General features: G+C 40.1%; 2 protein-coding genes across 5 annotated transcripts; both read left to right on the top strand.

Annotated features, from left to right (window-relative positions):
• The first annotated feature begins 3,298 nt into the window (after nt 1-3,298).
• Nucleotides 3,299-6,411, top strand: LOC113127462 (four and a half LIM domains protein 2-like). The gene is made up of 5 exons (XM_026302062.2): nt 3,299-3,484; nt 3,656-3,830; nt 4,155-4,324; nt 5,173-5,359; nt 5,829-6,411. The coding sequence occupies exons 1-5, from the start codon at nt 3,329-3,331 to the stop codon at nt 5,978-5,980; spliced, it is 840 nt and encodes a 279-aa protein (XP_026157847.1). The 5' UTR covers nt 3,299-3,328; the 3' UTR covers nt 5,981-6,411.
• Nucleotides 6,412-7,310: 899 nt separating this feature from the next.
• c2h7orf57 (chromosome 2 C7orf57 homolog) lies at nt 7,311-14,085 on the top strand. Of its 4 annotated transcripts, none has more exons than XM_026302069.1 (9): nt 7,311-7,432; nt 7,916-7,939; nt 8,041-8,101; nt 8,424-8,597; nt 9,324-9,411; nt 9,896-10,025; nt 10,751-10,815; nt 11,057-11,157; nt 11,821-14,085. In XM_026302069.1, exons 3-9 carry the CDS (start codon nt 8,059-8,061, stop codon nt 11,877-11,879), a joined length of 660 nt encoding a protein of 219 aa, XP_026157854.1. In that variant the 5' UTR covers nt 7,311-7,432; nt 7,916-7,939; nt 8,041-8,058; the 3' UTR covers nt 11,880-14,085. The 4 variants fall into 4 exon arrangements, with proteins under 4 accessions (XP_026157854.1, XP_026157855.1, XP_026157856.1 ...); XM_026302070.1 differs by having other exon boundaries at nt 7,319-7,358; XM_026302071.1 differs by having other exon boundaries at nt 7,341-7,375.
• The last annotated feature ends 1,507 nt before the right edge of the window (nt 14,086-15,592 follow it).

The raw sequence follows: 15,592 nt of genomic DNA, 5'->3' as shown, positions 1-15,592 counted from the left end.
TTTACCTTTACTTCCTGTTAAGATTTTCAAAATACAACTCGATGGACAAGCGCCACAGGGATTTTATTTTCAAAATAAAAGCGATATGCGCAATAGTAAAAAAAATATATGTTAATATACAATTGCACAATAATGTGTTTGGTTTAGCTGAAATATTTTTGACGAAAAGGTGATAGACATCTCACACAATAACATGTTATTCCAGGAAGTTTACTTCCTGTTTACTGTAATTGACCTTTTCTAGTCGTTTGCCTCATCACTTTTTTAACCTGCTTTTTTTGCAGAGGTCTTTATCCAAATGACTCGAATTTGTTATTTTCATGCATATTTCTGTTTTATTGTTTCATGTCTTTTACCAGTATCCAAGTGGTGAATTATGGGAAACAAATGTGACACAACAGGGCCTTACTCTTAAATCACCTACAGCCTTCACAACAAAATGCAGCAGCATTTAGTTGTGGCCAAAGCATCTCACACGTAAAGTTTGAGTCACACTGAGGTCAGTTTTATTATGTGACTATTAATCTGGACAGGCTCTGACTTGTTTGCTTCTCAGATTGTTTTAATTGAATAATTCTAAAGTACATTTATCTCAGTAGCATCTGTTAACAATCTTGTGACTCTTTGATTGATCCTTGGAAAGTCCCGACCCCTATGGTCGGAATCACTGCTTTGAAAAACCCTCGGTGTTATTCATAATTAGATTGATGTCTTGTTCATTTCTGTGGAGTTTGCATGTTCTCCCTGTGTCTGCCTGGGTTTTCTCCAGGTGCTCAGGTTTCCTCCCACAAACTCTAAAGTGTTCACAGTCTCTTTATTAGCATGTTTGAGTTGTTTTAGTTTACTGGGCTGTGGTAGTAAATGTAGAGTTATACCTTTCCTGCAGAAGTCCATTTATTGTTTGACATCCTGAGGGTTCATCCCTACAGTTTACACAGATACACAGTGTGAATCGTCTGGATTTTCAGCATTTTGGCTTGGATTCATGGAAGTCGAATGTAAGCTGACCTGCCCACTCTCGTCACACCACTGCCTCCACCTTCCTGCCCCAGCGTGGGTGAGATTCCTGCTCTAATTGTATGAAAAGGATGGACAACAACACTCAGTAGGCACCTCTGGGTTGGGTCTGCAAGGAGCCTCATCCTCCGACAGGTAAGACTCTCTTCTTCATTTATACTTTTTCCATGTTTTTTCATTCTTTGTTTACTTTCCTCTCTGTATTTCTGATTTCTCTCTTATTTTCCATTCATTCATATTAATTTCAGAGCTCATTAGTGATTTTTATTCCAGATTTAAAACCTGCCATTTTATGTACAGGTACCTGTTTGTTTGTAGCCTTGTATAATAGACTGTGGAAGACTGTTTATGCTAAAAAGTCCTGTATCACTAAAGTTGAATTTAACTTATGAAGATCTAGAGGATTATGCGATGTTCTTGTGCACGTCTTTGAAAGGGGGGAGTGGATGAGGAACCGCTGGAGCCTTTTCTGTGCAGCGTGCAGCATCATTGATAGAACACGGAGAACAAAAACTAATATAGGGTTTTATAGCAGGCAATAATAGGGTATACATGGATGTTAGATAATATAAACGGTGCATAGAGGAGGCTAATGTATTAGCATAGGAGTATAAAGAGGTGAAAGGGGTTTACAGAGGAGTGTAGATGGTTTTTAGAGGGAAAGAGGTGTTAATGCAGGATTTTATTGGGGAATCGAAGGTTACAGGGGTTTTCACTGAGGCGTAAATGGCCTTTAGAGAAGAGTATAGATGGGGTTTAGGGGGATTCAGAGAGTTTATAGAGAAGTATTGCTGATACAGAGGGTCTATGGAGGAGTGTACATGGTTTATAGAGGAATAAAGGTACGAAAGATTAGTGAGGTGTATAGAGGTGTTTATGGAGGTGTTTATGGAGGTGTAAAAGATTATTTGGGACATTATAACACATTAAGACATATATACCACTATAACACATATGATACATTATATATATAAAGGTTATAGAGAAAATAAGGAAGGTGTGTAGAGGAGACAAAGTGTTTAGAGATGAATTTATAGAGATACAAAGGGACACATATGATCAGGAATATCAGGGGTACAGATGGTTTAGAGAGGGACTGAGGCTGATGATGGAATAGCATGGGGTGTAATAAAAGTCAGGTATCTCTGCTGTAATGTCAAATGTGTTTACTAAACCATGAGAGTTTCACCTTCCTTGTTCATCAGTTGATGTTTTTTCCCTCTTTTCACTTCTCGGTTAAAATAAAGTTAGATACCCCAAAAGTCTGCAGGATAAGGGGGAAAGAAAATGGCTGAATGGAAATATTCCATGGGTGAACCAGGCTGATAGAGCAGCACAGATGAGTGATACTTTTCCAGATAGGAATGTACAGAAACTTGGCTACATGATTGAATAAATAGTTTTTTGTCCAAACATCTCATAACATGTTAACAGTGACTGACAACTGACAAATGTGTTGTGCATTTGAGCAAATGTCCAGTCAGTAACAGCCTTTGTGTTTTGCCTGATGCACTAGATTGAATTACTCCCAAAACATTTTTAATAACCTCATTTAGAGGAAACACAAGCACGGTTTGTTCATGTTGCTTTTTTTTCCCTCCCCACTGCCCAAACAGAATGAATTTCTTTGAAGAACTGATTTTCAGAGAATGCATAATATTCTATGCAACAATACGTTTGATTGAATCTGCAAAATGTTAAATCTTTAAACCACTAATGATCTTGGCATGCAGCTCTTAAAATCCTCTTCTAGCAGAATGAAACTAATGCAGACATGATTCATTTCTTGTAGGTTTGTTTTTTGTCTATTCTTTTTATTATGTGTTCTTGTTCTTACCCAGAATTTCAACACATTTTTACTTTTCCAAATGGATGTGCCATTAATTTTCTTAAGGGGAATTTAGTGGAATAAAAGGGCATCTAATTTAGGTGTCCTTAGACTTAGATAGACTTAGAGCGAGTAAACAGAATTTTAATCTTAGATCAGTAAATTGAAAAACACTGACTCTGCATTGTGCCCATTTGGGCTCTGTTTGCAACATTCATCACTAATTTATTGCATGTGGGACTCAATTACATTTCCAGGAATCTTGGAAGGGCAATATCTTGGTATAGGATCGTGGAGGCATTATGTATTTAATTTATTGGACCATGTGACACTGACATGTCCAGTAATTCCAGTCCAAGTCTCAGAGTGTACTGTAGGTGCTGATTGATCTGGTGTATTTGACTTGGCTGCAATGAGAACTCTTGAATGTCTGTGTTTTCTTGCTTGCAGAACAGAAGACAGAAGAGAGGCGCTCCGACCAAAATGGCTGAGCGTGTTGACTGTACGGAGTGTAAGGAGTCTCTGTATGGGCAAAAATACATTCTGAAGGAGAAAAGACTGTACTGCATTAAGTGCTACGAGGCACTTTTCTCCAGCAGCTGTGAAGTCTGCCAAAAGGTCATTGGCTGCACCAGCAAGGTAATGTTCAACCATCAAAACATTTCATGTCTTCTTTTTCAGGGAGAACTGTACACAGCAGAGGGGGTAGTTGGTGGTACTGCCCTTGTTTCTGCCTATGATTTTGGTGTTTTTGTGGAACATCAGTATGGACCACGAGTTTCTACTTGAACCTTGTTGTTGCCTTTGCAGGATCTGTCATACAAGGACCGCCACTGGCACAGCGAATGCTTCCTCTGCAACAAGTGCAGTCGATCTCTGCTTGAACAGCCATTTGCAACCAAGGATGACTTGCTAATGTGCATTGAGTGCTACAGCAATGAGTACTCTGCAAAGTGCCATGCTTGTCTGAAGACCATTATGCCAGGTGGGTTGGCCTGATCATACTCTGACATGAAAGACTTGTAAGTGTAAAGACACTGAAATAACTGATGTAGGCATAAGAACCCGAGCATGAAAAAGCTTTTTTTTTCTTTGCACAAAGAGGCAAAATTTTATGTTGTAATGAAAAGTGATGTCATGACAAGCACTGATGAGGATAAGCTTGTATACTATCACTGGGTTGTTACAACCATAATAACTCCAGTAAGTGGGGTGATTAATATGAGGGATGATAGCGGCATCACATGGCTGCAGGTTCCTCTGTCACACTCCTACACTCTTTTCTGTCTCTGCTCCCTCCATCCACCAGGCTCTAAAAAGATGGAGCACAAGGGCAATAGTTGGCATGAGAACTGTTTGACCTGCAACCATTGCCAGCAGCCCATCGGCACCAGGAGCTTCGTCCAGAAGGACGGCAACAACTACTGCGTGCCCTGCTATGAGAAGCAGTTTGCTCTGCAGTGTGTCTACTGTAAGAAGGTAATGCAACACACGGTGACTTATATTGTCTCAGAATACTCTGGTTGGATTTATGTTTTTCAGTCATCTGCGCCTGCTGTCAATCTCTATGTTGGCTTTTTAAGTAAATCAGAAATCATAAATCCTCTCCAAATGCAGCTGGTTGTGTTAGATGTTTAATCCTTGTGTAGTTGCAGAGAGGTCCCTAATGAGCAATTTCTCCTTCCTTCAGATAACAAAAAAATCAATATTCTATCTGAGAGGCATTTAGGAGCCAAGTTAAACTCTTGAACCTTGTTTTTCCCTTAGACATCCCCTGGGTGGCTTTAAAGTTAAAGATAACTACTATAATGCTTATACTGAGTGAAATATTTAAACCCAAAGGGTCATATTTTTATAGCTGCACAGTTCCATTAAATGGAATATACTGCATATCCTGCACATCATTTTAAACACATTTTCTGGTTATGGAGCCAAGTTTGCTTTTACTGAACATTTGGGATTGACTGGAACTTAAAATTCACTTCCAGGACATCAAAATCACTGCTAATGCTGCAGTTATGAACAGGCCTGCAATGATGGAGGGAAGAGGAGTCATATGTGTCATATGTGTTTTATGTAACAGTATGGGCAGGAAACTGATGGTCAAGCAGGTGGGGGATTGGAGGCATCTTTTTGTGTTTAAAGCTAGTAAGTGAGACAGCAGCCATCTGGCTCGCCTGTGACTGTCAGCAACAAATAACCACAGATGACAGAGGAATTGAGCAGCATTAAGCCATGCATGCATACTGTACATAGGAGCGCTGTATCTATAGACATATACTGTGCGGCATTTTTGCACCAATACTCTTTTCTAAATATCTTCTCAGCCCATCACCGCTGGAGGAGTGAACTACCATGAGCAGCCCTGGCATAAAGAGTGCTTCGTTTGCACAGGGTGTAAGCAGCAACTGGTTGGCCAGCGATTCACCTCCCGGAACAACTTTGCTTACTGCTTCAACTGCTTCTGCAACCTGTTTGCCAAGAAATGTGCTTCCTGCACCAGCCCGATCGGCGGTAAATGCCTGAACTTGTGTCAGGAATACTATCCTGGAAACTCCTGTGAATTGAAAACAGTATCTCTCTCTTTAACAAATTAGCGTTCAGTCTATAAATAAATTCAGGTTTACATAAAATCAGAAATAACTTTGCTACATAGTCTAATGCTGCAGATTTATGATCATGGACACTTGACAAATTATAGCTAAATTGTTTAAGGTGAGCCAAAAGTCAGTAAATACAAGAAACAAGAGAAAACACAGTAGCCTACATGCAGTACCAGATCTAAACTACAGAAATGACCACAGTGTCATTGTCACCTTTAACATTCACTGAACTGTTCCCCATATGCCTCCCTGTGTATCCTGTGTATCCAATCAGCATCAATTGATAGATAATTACATTACACAGATCATGAGACTCTGCTGATAAACCCATGTTCTCCCTGTCAGTCGCTCACTGCTCCTCTTCGTTGCTTTTGTCTCAGGTTTTGGGGGCAGCAAGTACATTTTGTTTGAGCAGCGCCAGTGGCATAGCGACTGCTTCAACTGCAAAAGGTGCTGTGTGTCTCTGGTCGGCCGAGGCTTCCTGACCTGCAAGGACGACATCCTCTGCCCCGACTGTGGCAAAGACATCTGAGCGATTCATCTAAGCCGGCTGCCAATCAGAGAGCACTATGGGCTGCTAACCCGAGCTTTGCTGCATTATTTGAATCATTTATTGGTTTTCCTACACATTAACCTGGTCTTACTGCTGAGGTGTGTTCTGCATGCTCTGAAAATGTAGTGTATCTGGAGAGAAAAAAAAATCTGACTGATTTTAATGCTTTCAAACCCTAAAAACAGTCTATTTTTAAAACAACTATAAGCATATATCTCATTTTAGAATGAAAATCTGTGTGTGGCATCACAATAACCATGTTTATTAACTATTTTAGAGCATATAAAGAGCATGTGAGGCTGTCTCATGGAGACGCCAATTATCCTAACAAAGTTAATATAATATTAGTTTATTCTAAATACATAAATTCAGTTTGATCAAGTCTAATTCAATAAATTTTTTTGATTTGATCTATGCTTCAATGGCTCAGTGATTTGACTTATGACAACAGCAGCCTAGTATTATGTTGGAGATTATGCCGTTTACTTCAGGTCTCTTCTGTCTTACTGAAAGGTCCAGTGGTTGACATTTGTTGCAGGTCTCACCTTCTCTCAGTATTGCTGATACAGAGGGTCTATGGAGGAGTGTAGATGGTATGTTTACTGGTTAAAGAATACAGGTATGAAAGATTAGAGGTGTTTAAGGAGGTGTAAAAGATTATTTGGGACATTATATACCACTATAACACATATGATACATTATATATATAAAGGTTATAGAGAAAATAAGGAAGGTGTGTAGAGGAGACAAAGTGTTTAGAGATGAATTTATAGAGATACAAAGGGACACATATGATCAGGAATATCAGGGGTACAGATGGTTTAGGGAGGGACTGGGGCTGATGATGGAATAACATGGGGTGTAATAAAAGTCAGGTATCTCTGCTGTAATGTCAAATGTGTTTGCTGAACCATGAGAGTTTCACCTTCCTTGTTCATCAGTTGATGTTTTTTCCCTCTTTTCACTTCTTGGTTAAAATAAAGGAAGATAGTTTATAGTGGTTCATAAATTATTTACTTTTTAAATAAGTGTAGTTGGTTAAAAAGTATATTTTTCCACCTAAAGTGCACTGGAGCAGAAATATAAAGTGGCAGAAAGTGGAAATAGTCTTAAAAAGTAAACACGCTTAGTTACATTACACCTCTGGTCTTTGCACCAACAGATTGATCTTCTAAGCGGAGCCAAAGATCGTCTCCTCATCTAGTAACAGCCTGTATTTCCAAACAGCGCTCCACTCCGTTCGATTTCAAAACGACGATTTTGCGCTAGTTGTCGAAAATACACGATCTTTGGTTGACGTACCGGATGTCGGCAGCAGGTGCCACAGGAAGTGTGTTCGTCCTGTTCTGCCTGCAGGGTAAGAAGACGCTAGCGGTATTTAATTAAAACAACCCATTGTATACTTCCAACAAAAGAAAAACAGCGTGTAAGGTCAGACATGCGCCTGAATTAAAACGAGTATTATTGTTAGCAGTTCACCAGGAAACTAGCATTGTTTCAAAATAAGTTACCGTTTGATTGCGGCTACGGCCGATAGCTAGCTAGGTGGCTAAATCAATTAGCAAGGCTTTGTTAGCAAGTGGCTAATTGCTAAATAAAGATTCTGCCTTCGTAAACCAACAAATGTCGCCTGTTAACGTGATGCTTTGTTTAACAGATGGTCTCTACAGTTTGTTCATAATATAACGTTAAGGTCACCTTGTTTTATTTGTGGTAATTATTATATGTTGATGGAAAAGCGCAGGCGAAATGGGGAGAATCCAGCAAAAGGGATTTTCTAAGCAGTAAAATAAAGTGTATTTATAATGTGTTAGGTTTTATTTGTGTGACATGTCTATTTTTTTTTCTTTATGTGTGGTTGTGTGTCCCTATGATGACACACAATGATGCTGTGGGGTTGTCTCCTGGGGGCAGATCTGAAGACTCACCTGATTACAGGTAATGATTTGGCACACATGACATTTTGACATTTGTAGATTTGGGTGTGCATGTCATATCTTTGACATAAACATTATTCACTTGTCCTGTTTGATCATCAGATTGTATCTGCAGCTGAAATGAGTGCCGCTGTCCCCAACCATCGAAGGACCAAGCCTGGAGGTAGGACTTGGGTCCAGATGGTGTCTTGCTAAGAATTTAATGGTCATTTAGAGATAATAAGAAATTACATGTATTTTCATGCATTCACTGGCTCCATCTCCTCTAATGTGCTTGAAAAACACAAGCTGCAATATATTTAACATCTCTAAAACCAGATGCAGATATTTCTCTGAGAAATACATTTTAACCTCAAGCCGCAGCAGTAAATTCAGAAAGCTTAAGGTGTGGGAGTTCCCAGCTCACAAGCTAAACATGCTGGGCATATTTTGACAAATGGATCCTCAAAGCAAAGCAAGTGGACATAATTCTCAGGTCATTGCAGGTATAAAGCCCGGGGCTGTGACCGGAGGTGCGACTGGACCGACCTCCCAGATACCTGGTCTGTCCCAGAGCGCTGACGAAACCAGTCCAGTGGAGAGGATCAGCGGACGACGAGTTGGGATATTTGAGACAGACTCGGACTACGTCAAGCTCGCAAAGCAAGGGGGTCACAAAGGTAAATGTACTGTTGTCCTAAGTTCATTTATACTAAAGTCATTCGGACTAATATTTTGTTTTGGTGAAGAATGCACTGAAATGCTTGTGTGATGCCTGAAGAGACTGATGCCGTCACATACTCGTAAACTACAGTATACAGGATGTTTTACTGGTCTGTAGATGTGTTTTAAATTTGAGCAGCAGCTCTGTTATCATTATCCATTTGATACAACCACACACTGTTCTTTAACAGATCTAGATGAGGAAATCTCATCTGCCCTCAGACTGAAGTTTATCCTAACTAGACGATTTGCAACAGTAGAAGTCATCAGATTTTAAGAATCAAAAACACATCCCTGCTGATGTTTTTTGATGTTGACACATGTGGCTTGAGTCTTTGATATGCAAATGTTGAGGAAGTGCCCTAGCAGATAACAACATCAAAGAGAGAATCCTGTTCCTATTGTGGTTTTAAAGCATTTTGAGGTAACGTAAGTGTCTTTTGTTTGAAATGGCAACACTGCTGACTTAAGGTATCAAGGGAAAACTCATTTTTTGTGCATAGTTAGGTTTCCTGTGCTGAAAGATTCATTGCCAAGGCATATTTTCAGATAATGACGTGGAAGCTCTTAAATAGACCTGAACAGACAGCGTGTTAAATGTCCCATGGTGCATTCAGAGGTGAGCTGCACTGTTAATAAGAGAGTTTTTGTCTCGTTTTGTCTGTTGTGTTGTCAACCTGCAGGACTGCTGAGTCATGATGTTGATGATGATGACAAACCAAAGAAGGCCTACAATGCTCCTAACTGGTTTGCAGGTGATGAGTCAAAGAGGTAAGAACGTTTGTTAGAAGGAAAGAAATGTAGGAAAATACACGTAGCATGATAAAGGTGAATCACTGCTTGCTGAGATGATGGTTTTTGTGAGATTTTAAACCAGTTTTATTGCGGTTGGTCGCCACATGTTCTTCAACCTGGAGCCATTTTTTCATTTTATTGATGTTTTCTGGTGAAAAAGTCTCATTTATTGCATCAATAAAGTAGATTAGCTGTTTAAAAGCTATAATTGTCAAACACAAATGAAGCTCATGAATCTGTGTTTAACTTGAATAATGTGAAGAAAAAAAAATAGAAGCCTGATCAGTCACTTCCAGCATTTTCTCAGCAAACTAGATTTTAAAGATAAGTGGTTGTTGATGCCCCTTAGGGCCAGATAAGACACTGGAAAATGTAGGGACCACAGCCAAAATGTCCCAGGAAATGATAAGTGGGGAGTAGTAATTTCACATGGTATGTCACCGTGGTTTTGTGCTTACAGCGGAAGCAAAGCAACGTCTCCCAACGGCCAAATGAAGGGGGGCAGGCAGCCTCTGGCTGCACCGTTTGGCACTGATAACGTTTCTCCCTGGGAAGGAGACACTGATAGATTTTCCCATGATAAAGAGAAGGTGAATGGACCAAACTAGTCACCCCAAACACTGGTGCCATTCGTGTATCTGCCATCTTTTATTTTTTTCATCACTTTACATTTTTTCCCCTAATTTTCATCCATTGTTATATTTGCATTTTGGTTATGGTTCGTTTTGGTTTATTTTTTGTTGCTGCTTTTACTTTGCTGATGTGTGGAAATAGTCATAAAAACTTCTGTGTATTCATTTGAAAGAAGATGTCACAAAGTCAAAATAATACAGAGATGTAGTGTAGTTTCCAAGAAAAAGATGTATCATTAATATATTATTATTCTTTATTGTTCATATTTTACTAGGTAAATTCTAGTTTATACATTTTTCTAATGTACTATAATAATAATGTGTTGAGGACAAGCAGCATTTAAATGGTTTTAGTAGGAGAATTTATATTTTCACAGTTTTGAGCATGTTTGCATATACATGTTTGCTGTATCTACTTTGGTTTGTGCTGTTTTCTTTTCCTGCCAGTTTCTTGAATTTTTTTTCATTGCATGAGTGAAGTTTTTTCTTTTATTCCATTTCACCCTGTTTCCTAAATCTACTTCATACTATCTCATTCATCGTTTTGTCAGAGCGAATCAATGTCGCTGTGGTTCTGCAGAGTAAACGTCGTGTTTATGCACATTTTTATTTTATTATAATATTGTGGAACAAAGTCCAAGTCAGATTGTTAATGTCCATGGGTACAATTTTCCATCCTGCAGCTGTCTCCTGATGGTGTTGCCGGTCAGATGGAGGGCCTTTCCCTAACCAACAAATACAAGAGAACGTACGTAAAGCTCTTAAAGGACCGTGGGTGGATATAGAGAAAAATATTTAGAGTGCCTTCTTTGTTTTCTTTTTTTAATTTCAGCACTTTCTATATGTGATATCAAATGGAGCACTTTAAATTTGGTGTTGCAGAGACAATTGGAGCAAAACACAGTTCAGATATTGACTCTGCTGTGAAGCATCTTGTGAGAATTTGCAGTGTGAGTGAAGTCATATCAATGCTGCTGTTTCCTCTTCAGGTCTTATGATAAGAAGGCTCCTCCAGTCAGCATGTCCAAGCTGCTGAGCCATGGTTATGTGGAGGACCCCAAAAAGTCTCCTAATGATGACGATGCCTCAAGTATGATATTAGCTTTTTTTCATCTTTATGAACAGTAGGTTTCACCCCTGTGGTGTTGGAAAACTGCAGGAATATCTTAGTCTGAGTTTCTTCTTTGCTGCACACATAAAACCTTGTTTTTCCTGAATCCTTTTTCTTCTTTTCCTTTGGGCTGCTCCCTTCAGGGGTCGCCACAGCGAATCATCTGCCTCCATTTAACCCTATCCTCTGTATCCTCCTCACCCACACCAACTATCCTCATGTCCTCCTTCACTACATCCAAGAACCTCCTCTTTGGTCTTCCTCTAGGCCTCCTTCCTGGCAGCTCTAACCTCAGCATCCTTTTACCAATGTATTCACTGTCCCTCCTCTGAACATGTCCAAACCATCTCAGTCTGGCTTCCCTGGCTTTTTCTCCTGAATCCTTTTTCCTTTGTAAAATCATTGTGTTTCAAGCTAGTAGTCACAAGTCTTCAAATATAAAAACGTGGACCCAGTAAAGATTTGTCATTTGTGTCAAATGAAATCTGAATAATTCATAACTGAAATTTCTAGTGATTGATTTTGTTTTTGCGTTTTACTGGTGCAGAGCCCTGCTGGTTAACTGCTGTGACAGGTTTCAGTGGACATCTCAGGCATTTTGTTTGCTTTACAAGTTCACGTTTGCTTTGTTTTGTTTTCCAGGTGTGACCTCAGAACAGACCAGCACCATCGCGATGGAGGATGTGGACGACCTGGAGTAGTGTGAACAGGTTGTCATCTCTTGGGAAACACTGGTTCTTGGTGTCACAAAGTCACTCTTCTCAGATTCACTCACTTCTCTTGTACAGCCACTGACTGTTAGGTTTTGTACTTATGTTTATGCAAAACGTTCTGTCCTCTCTATTTATTTGCTTTAATTTGTAAGAAGGATTCCTGCAGATTTTGTTGAGTAGATGTGTCTGTGCTTGTGGTGTTTTATTGTTACTGTATTGTCAGTCCTCCATTTGAAAGACTAAGTGTGTGCAGGGCAGGAAACTAACATTTGGGTTCTGTTAGTTTTTCCAGCTGGTTTGAGTTTTAGAACTGAAGAAGAAAAACATCGCTCAACAAAATTTCAACTTTACGTGCATTTGGCTGTTGGCTGATGTTAGTTTCCTTTCCTGGTTGTATGAAGATGGAGATGGTGAATTTAAACAGTGTTTGTGATAATGAAATGTGGTTCAAGTGACGTGAAATATTTGTTTTGGTCAAGGGCTCCTGCTTTTCTGGGATGTGAGGTTTGTGTGGTTTCAGCTCTGGGAGCAGATATGATCATTTGTTGCGACAGGAACCCTGCAGCTGTGACCACATGCCAAAGTGCATAATGATGGCCACAGCTGCTGTGCTTTGTTGGGTTAAAAAGGACCAAAAATGATTTTAGGCTGCTGCACACAGTTCACTTGTGTTCGAGTTTCTAAAATTGAGCCCATTGAGAAGAAAAATGCTTCATTTGAGATCTTGAAACACAATAAGGTGGTCAATGAACCTAAATGATGTTTACTAGTTACCACAAAATCGGGAGAACTTGAAGGTGCTGCAAATTAAATCTTCACAGCTTATTATTAAGAAGCTCATCAGTAGATTAGTAACAGTGCCAAGTCTAAATACACCAGAAGCTTGCTAATGATTTAAAAAAATAATAATAATATTAAATTGGCTTATTGTGCATGTTAAACCTCTACAGTGTTGTGCTATTGGGTTCTCCCTCAGCCCAGAACAAATGCAACAGGACATTTTAGGAAAAAGGCAGCTGCCTTCTGCAGCCTGACAGACTGAAAGTCCAGTCCAGTGTTAGTCCCTGTGAAGACTAAGACAGATGAGTTTTTAAGAAGTGAGTTATGAACATGCCAACCAAGCGGTTTTCCCTGCTCATGCAGTGTTTTGACTTTGTAGATTTAACTAGGAGAACTTAGTATTAGTGCACAGCCTGGTCACACCAAACCCTCCGTCTCATGACGTGTGTTTATCTGCACAATCTGATGGCAGGTTGTTCTGCTCAGGTGAGACATCTGGTTACTGATGCAACATTTGTCCATACAAAAACAAATTCAAAATATAAAATCCTACAGGGGCATTTGTTTGGCAAATTAAATGAAAGAGATAGGAAGGATGTGTTTGGGTGTAACATTTAGATTTAAGCTTGAGGTTTGGTCACATTCATGATGCAACAGTAACACGTGACTCTCATTTGAAAAGAATAAAATCTCTTATGAACACGTCATGTTCAACACAAACTGTCCGGATTAGGGGTCTTGGTTTTCTCAACACAATGTATTAAAGCCAGTGATGGATCATTTAAATGTATGTGGTATTAAAAAGTTTAAAGTGTTGTTCCAAAACTAGACACTTTGTGTAGTGACACTGAATTTGGCGAATGTACCATCTTTTGATATAGTTTGCTTTGAAGAACAGGTTTATTTTTTTTACAAACTGTATTTACAGTTAAAAGGTCCAAGTTTCTTCCTGTCAGTTGGTGCTGTATCAGTTTACAAACCAGTGGTGGGAACTTTCAGTGGCTTCACTTGTGAAGTACTCGGCATCTTGTTACGTGTATGTTCCTGTTTTGCTTTTTATCTGCAGGCAGTTATGGTTGATTTTAAATTTCAAATGTACTAGAGGAGGCCGAAGAAGGCAGCTTTTTAAACTGAAGATCCCTCGAGTGTTTGTGGTGAGGAGAAATCCATGTGACACAACTCAGTGTAAGATCCTGCTTTTCTTGAAGACTGCAAACAGAATTTAATTCTCATTTAAACGAATGAATAAATGGGCATGTGCATGTACACATGTACTGTTTTTATTTAACCTCATAACTGCTGTGGAAAGGAGGTTATAGACTCAGCAGGTTGAAATTACGTGCATGTCATACTCGTGTTAATCCCCCCCCTTCCCCTGCCTGTCATTACCCTACTACAATAAAAGTAAAAAGAATTTGTGTTGTTCACGACAGTGAAAATAACAAAATAGTAAAACAGTGTCCCAGTTTCAGCGAATAATCCATCCACAACAGGAAACACTGGAACTACTCTACCAAAGAAACCACCAAAACGAAAACTGCCCACAGCCTAAGCCTGAGTAATTGGGACATTGTTGAAATTTGGGTGAACTAATCCTTTAATCTGTGGACATTTAAAGGATCATACAAGTTGTGCTTTTCTTTTTTTAAATTAAAAAATTGATAAATAATAAATTAATAGTTTTAATACGAGTTATATTTATATATTTGCAATTAGAGGATTGTTTTTCTTACACATTAGTCTGCTGAAGATGTCCATTTTCCTGGACTCTTCTTCCTTTATCTTGTCCAAAATAGTCACTTGACATTTGTATTTTCTGGAAAATTCTTACAACAGCGGAGCAGGAACAAGCCAAAGGTCGGTTTTGTACTTTTCAAATAAATCAAAAGTTTAATCAATGATCAGAATAGTCACCTTGTAATATTCAGCTGTAGTTCAGGTGTTAGATATTTTGGTAGTTTCCAGTCAGCGTGTTAGTTGCTCTAATTTGAAAATCGTGGGGAAATGGACTTCAATAATTTATAGTGAAGGGCTTAATGAACGTTTACTATTATATTTTCCTGTGGGAGTCTCGTTAGGACCAGTGTGGCCTGCAGCAGTGTGTAGAGGAGAAAGCACGCGCACACGCGCACGCTCATAAACACACAGAAACACACACACACACACACACACTGGCCGCTGCTGGAGGAGGGTTGCAGCCAGTCTGCACGGAGCTGCAACCGCAACCCATGCATCGGCGGTTGATCGATTCCTGTATCGGAAAATGATCCATAGCCGCATGGTGACGTCACGCCGCTGATCGGTAATATTGGCTGGGCGGGTTGGTTGGTGGATGGGTTTCTGGGCACCGCGCGGACTCTGGGGTAGACGCGTGCACTGAAACCCCACACTGGACAAAAACAAACAAACAAAAAAAAACACAACGTTGAACAAGCTGGGACGTGTGGACGCGCACGGGAGTGTTTGCTGTTTGTTTTGTTTATTTGTCGTGAAGGCGCGTGAGAAATGTAGTAGCTGTCAGGCCGCCTGCAGGAGGAGGATGGATGCGTAACAGGACGGATCTAGCCAGCTGTGGCCTGCTTCTAACAGCAACATCTGGCCGGTGAGTCGCTCTGACAGCCGCAGCCGCTTGCCGGGTGGGCGGGCAGGCAGCTCGGCTTCTGTGAACTAGGCACGGGAACAGGGTGGGAGGATCCCCGGTCTCCGGTCCGGTGAGTCGGTGTGACCTCGTCCTTGGTTACCTGATGGTGTTTTAAATGATTGATGTGCACGTTTGACAGACAGGCTGCCCGTAACGTCAGCTGTAGGCTCAGCGCCGAAAGCTCAGACTCATGAACGTGACACGGATCTTTCTGTGCAGCGTGCATGCACACCTGCAAACGCAATGCATGTAACCTTTAAGGTAAAACTGTCTAAGCTAC

Source organism: Mastacembelus armatus, chromosome 2, assembly GCF_900324485.2.
Source record: "Mastacembelus armatus chromosome 2, fMasArm1.2, whole genome shotgun sequence".
In the NCBI taxonomy this organism is placed as follows: Eukaryota; Metazoa; Chordata; class Actinopteri; order Synbranchiformes; family Mastacembelidae; genus Mastacembelus; species Mastacembelus armatus.
Note: the sequence above shows the minus strand (reverse complement) of the source record. Positions and strands in the feature narration are given on the sequence as shown.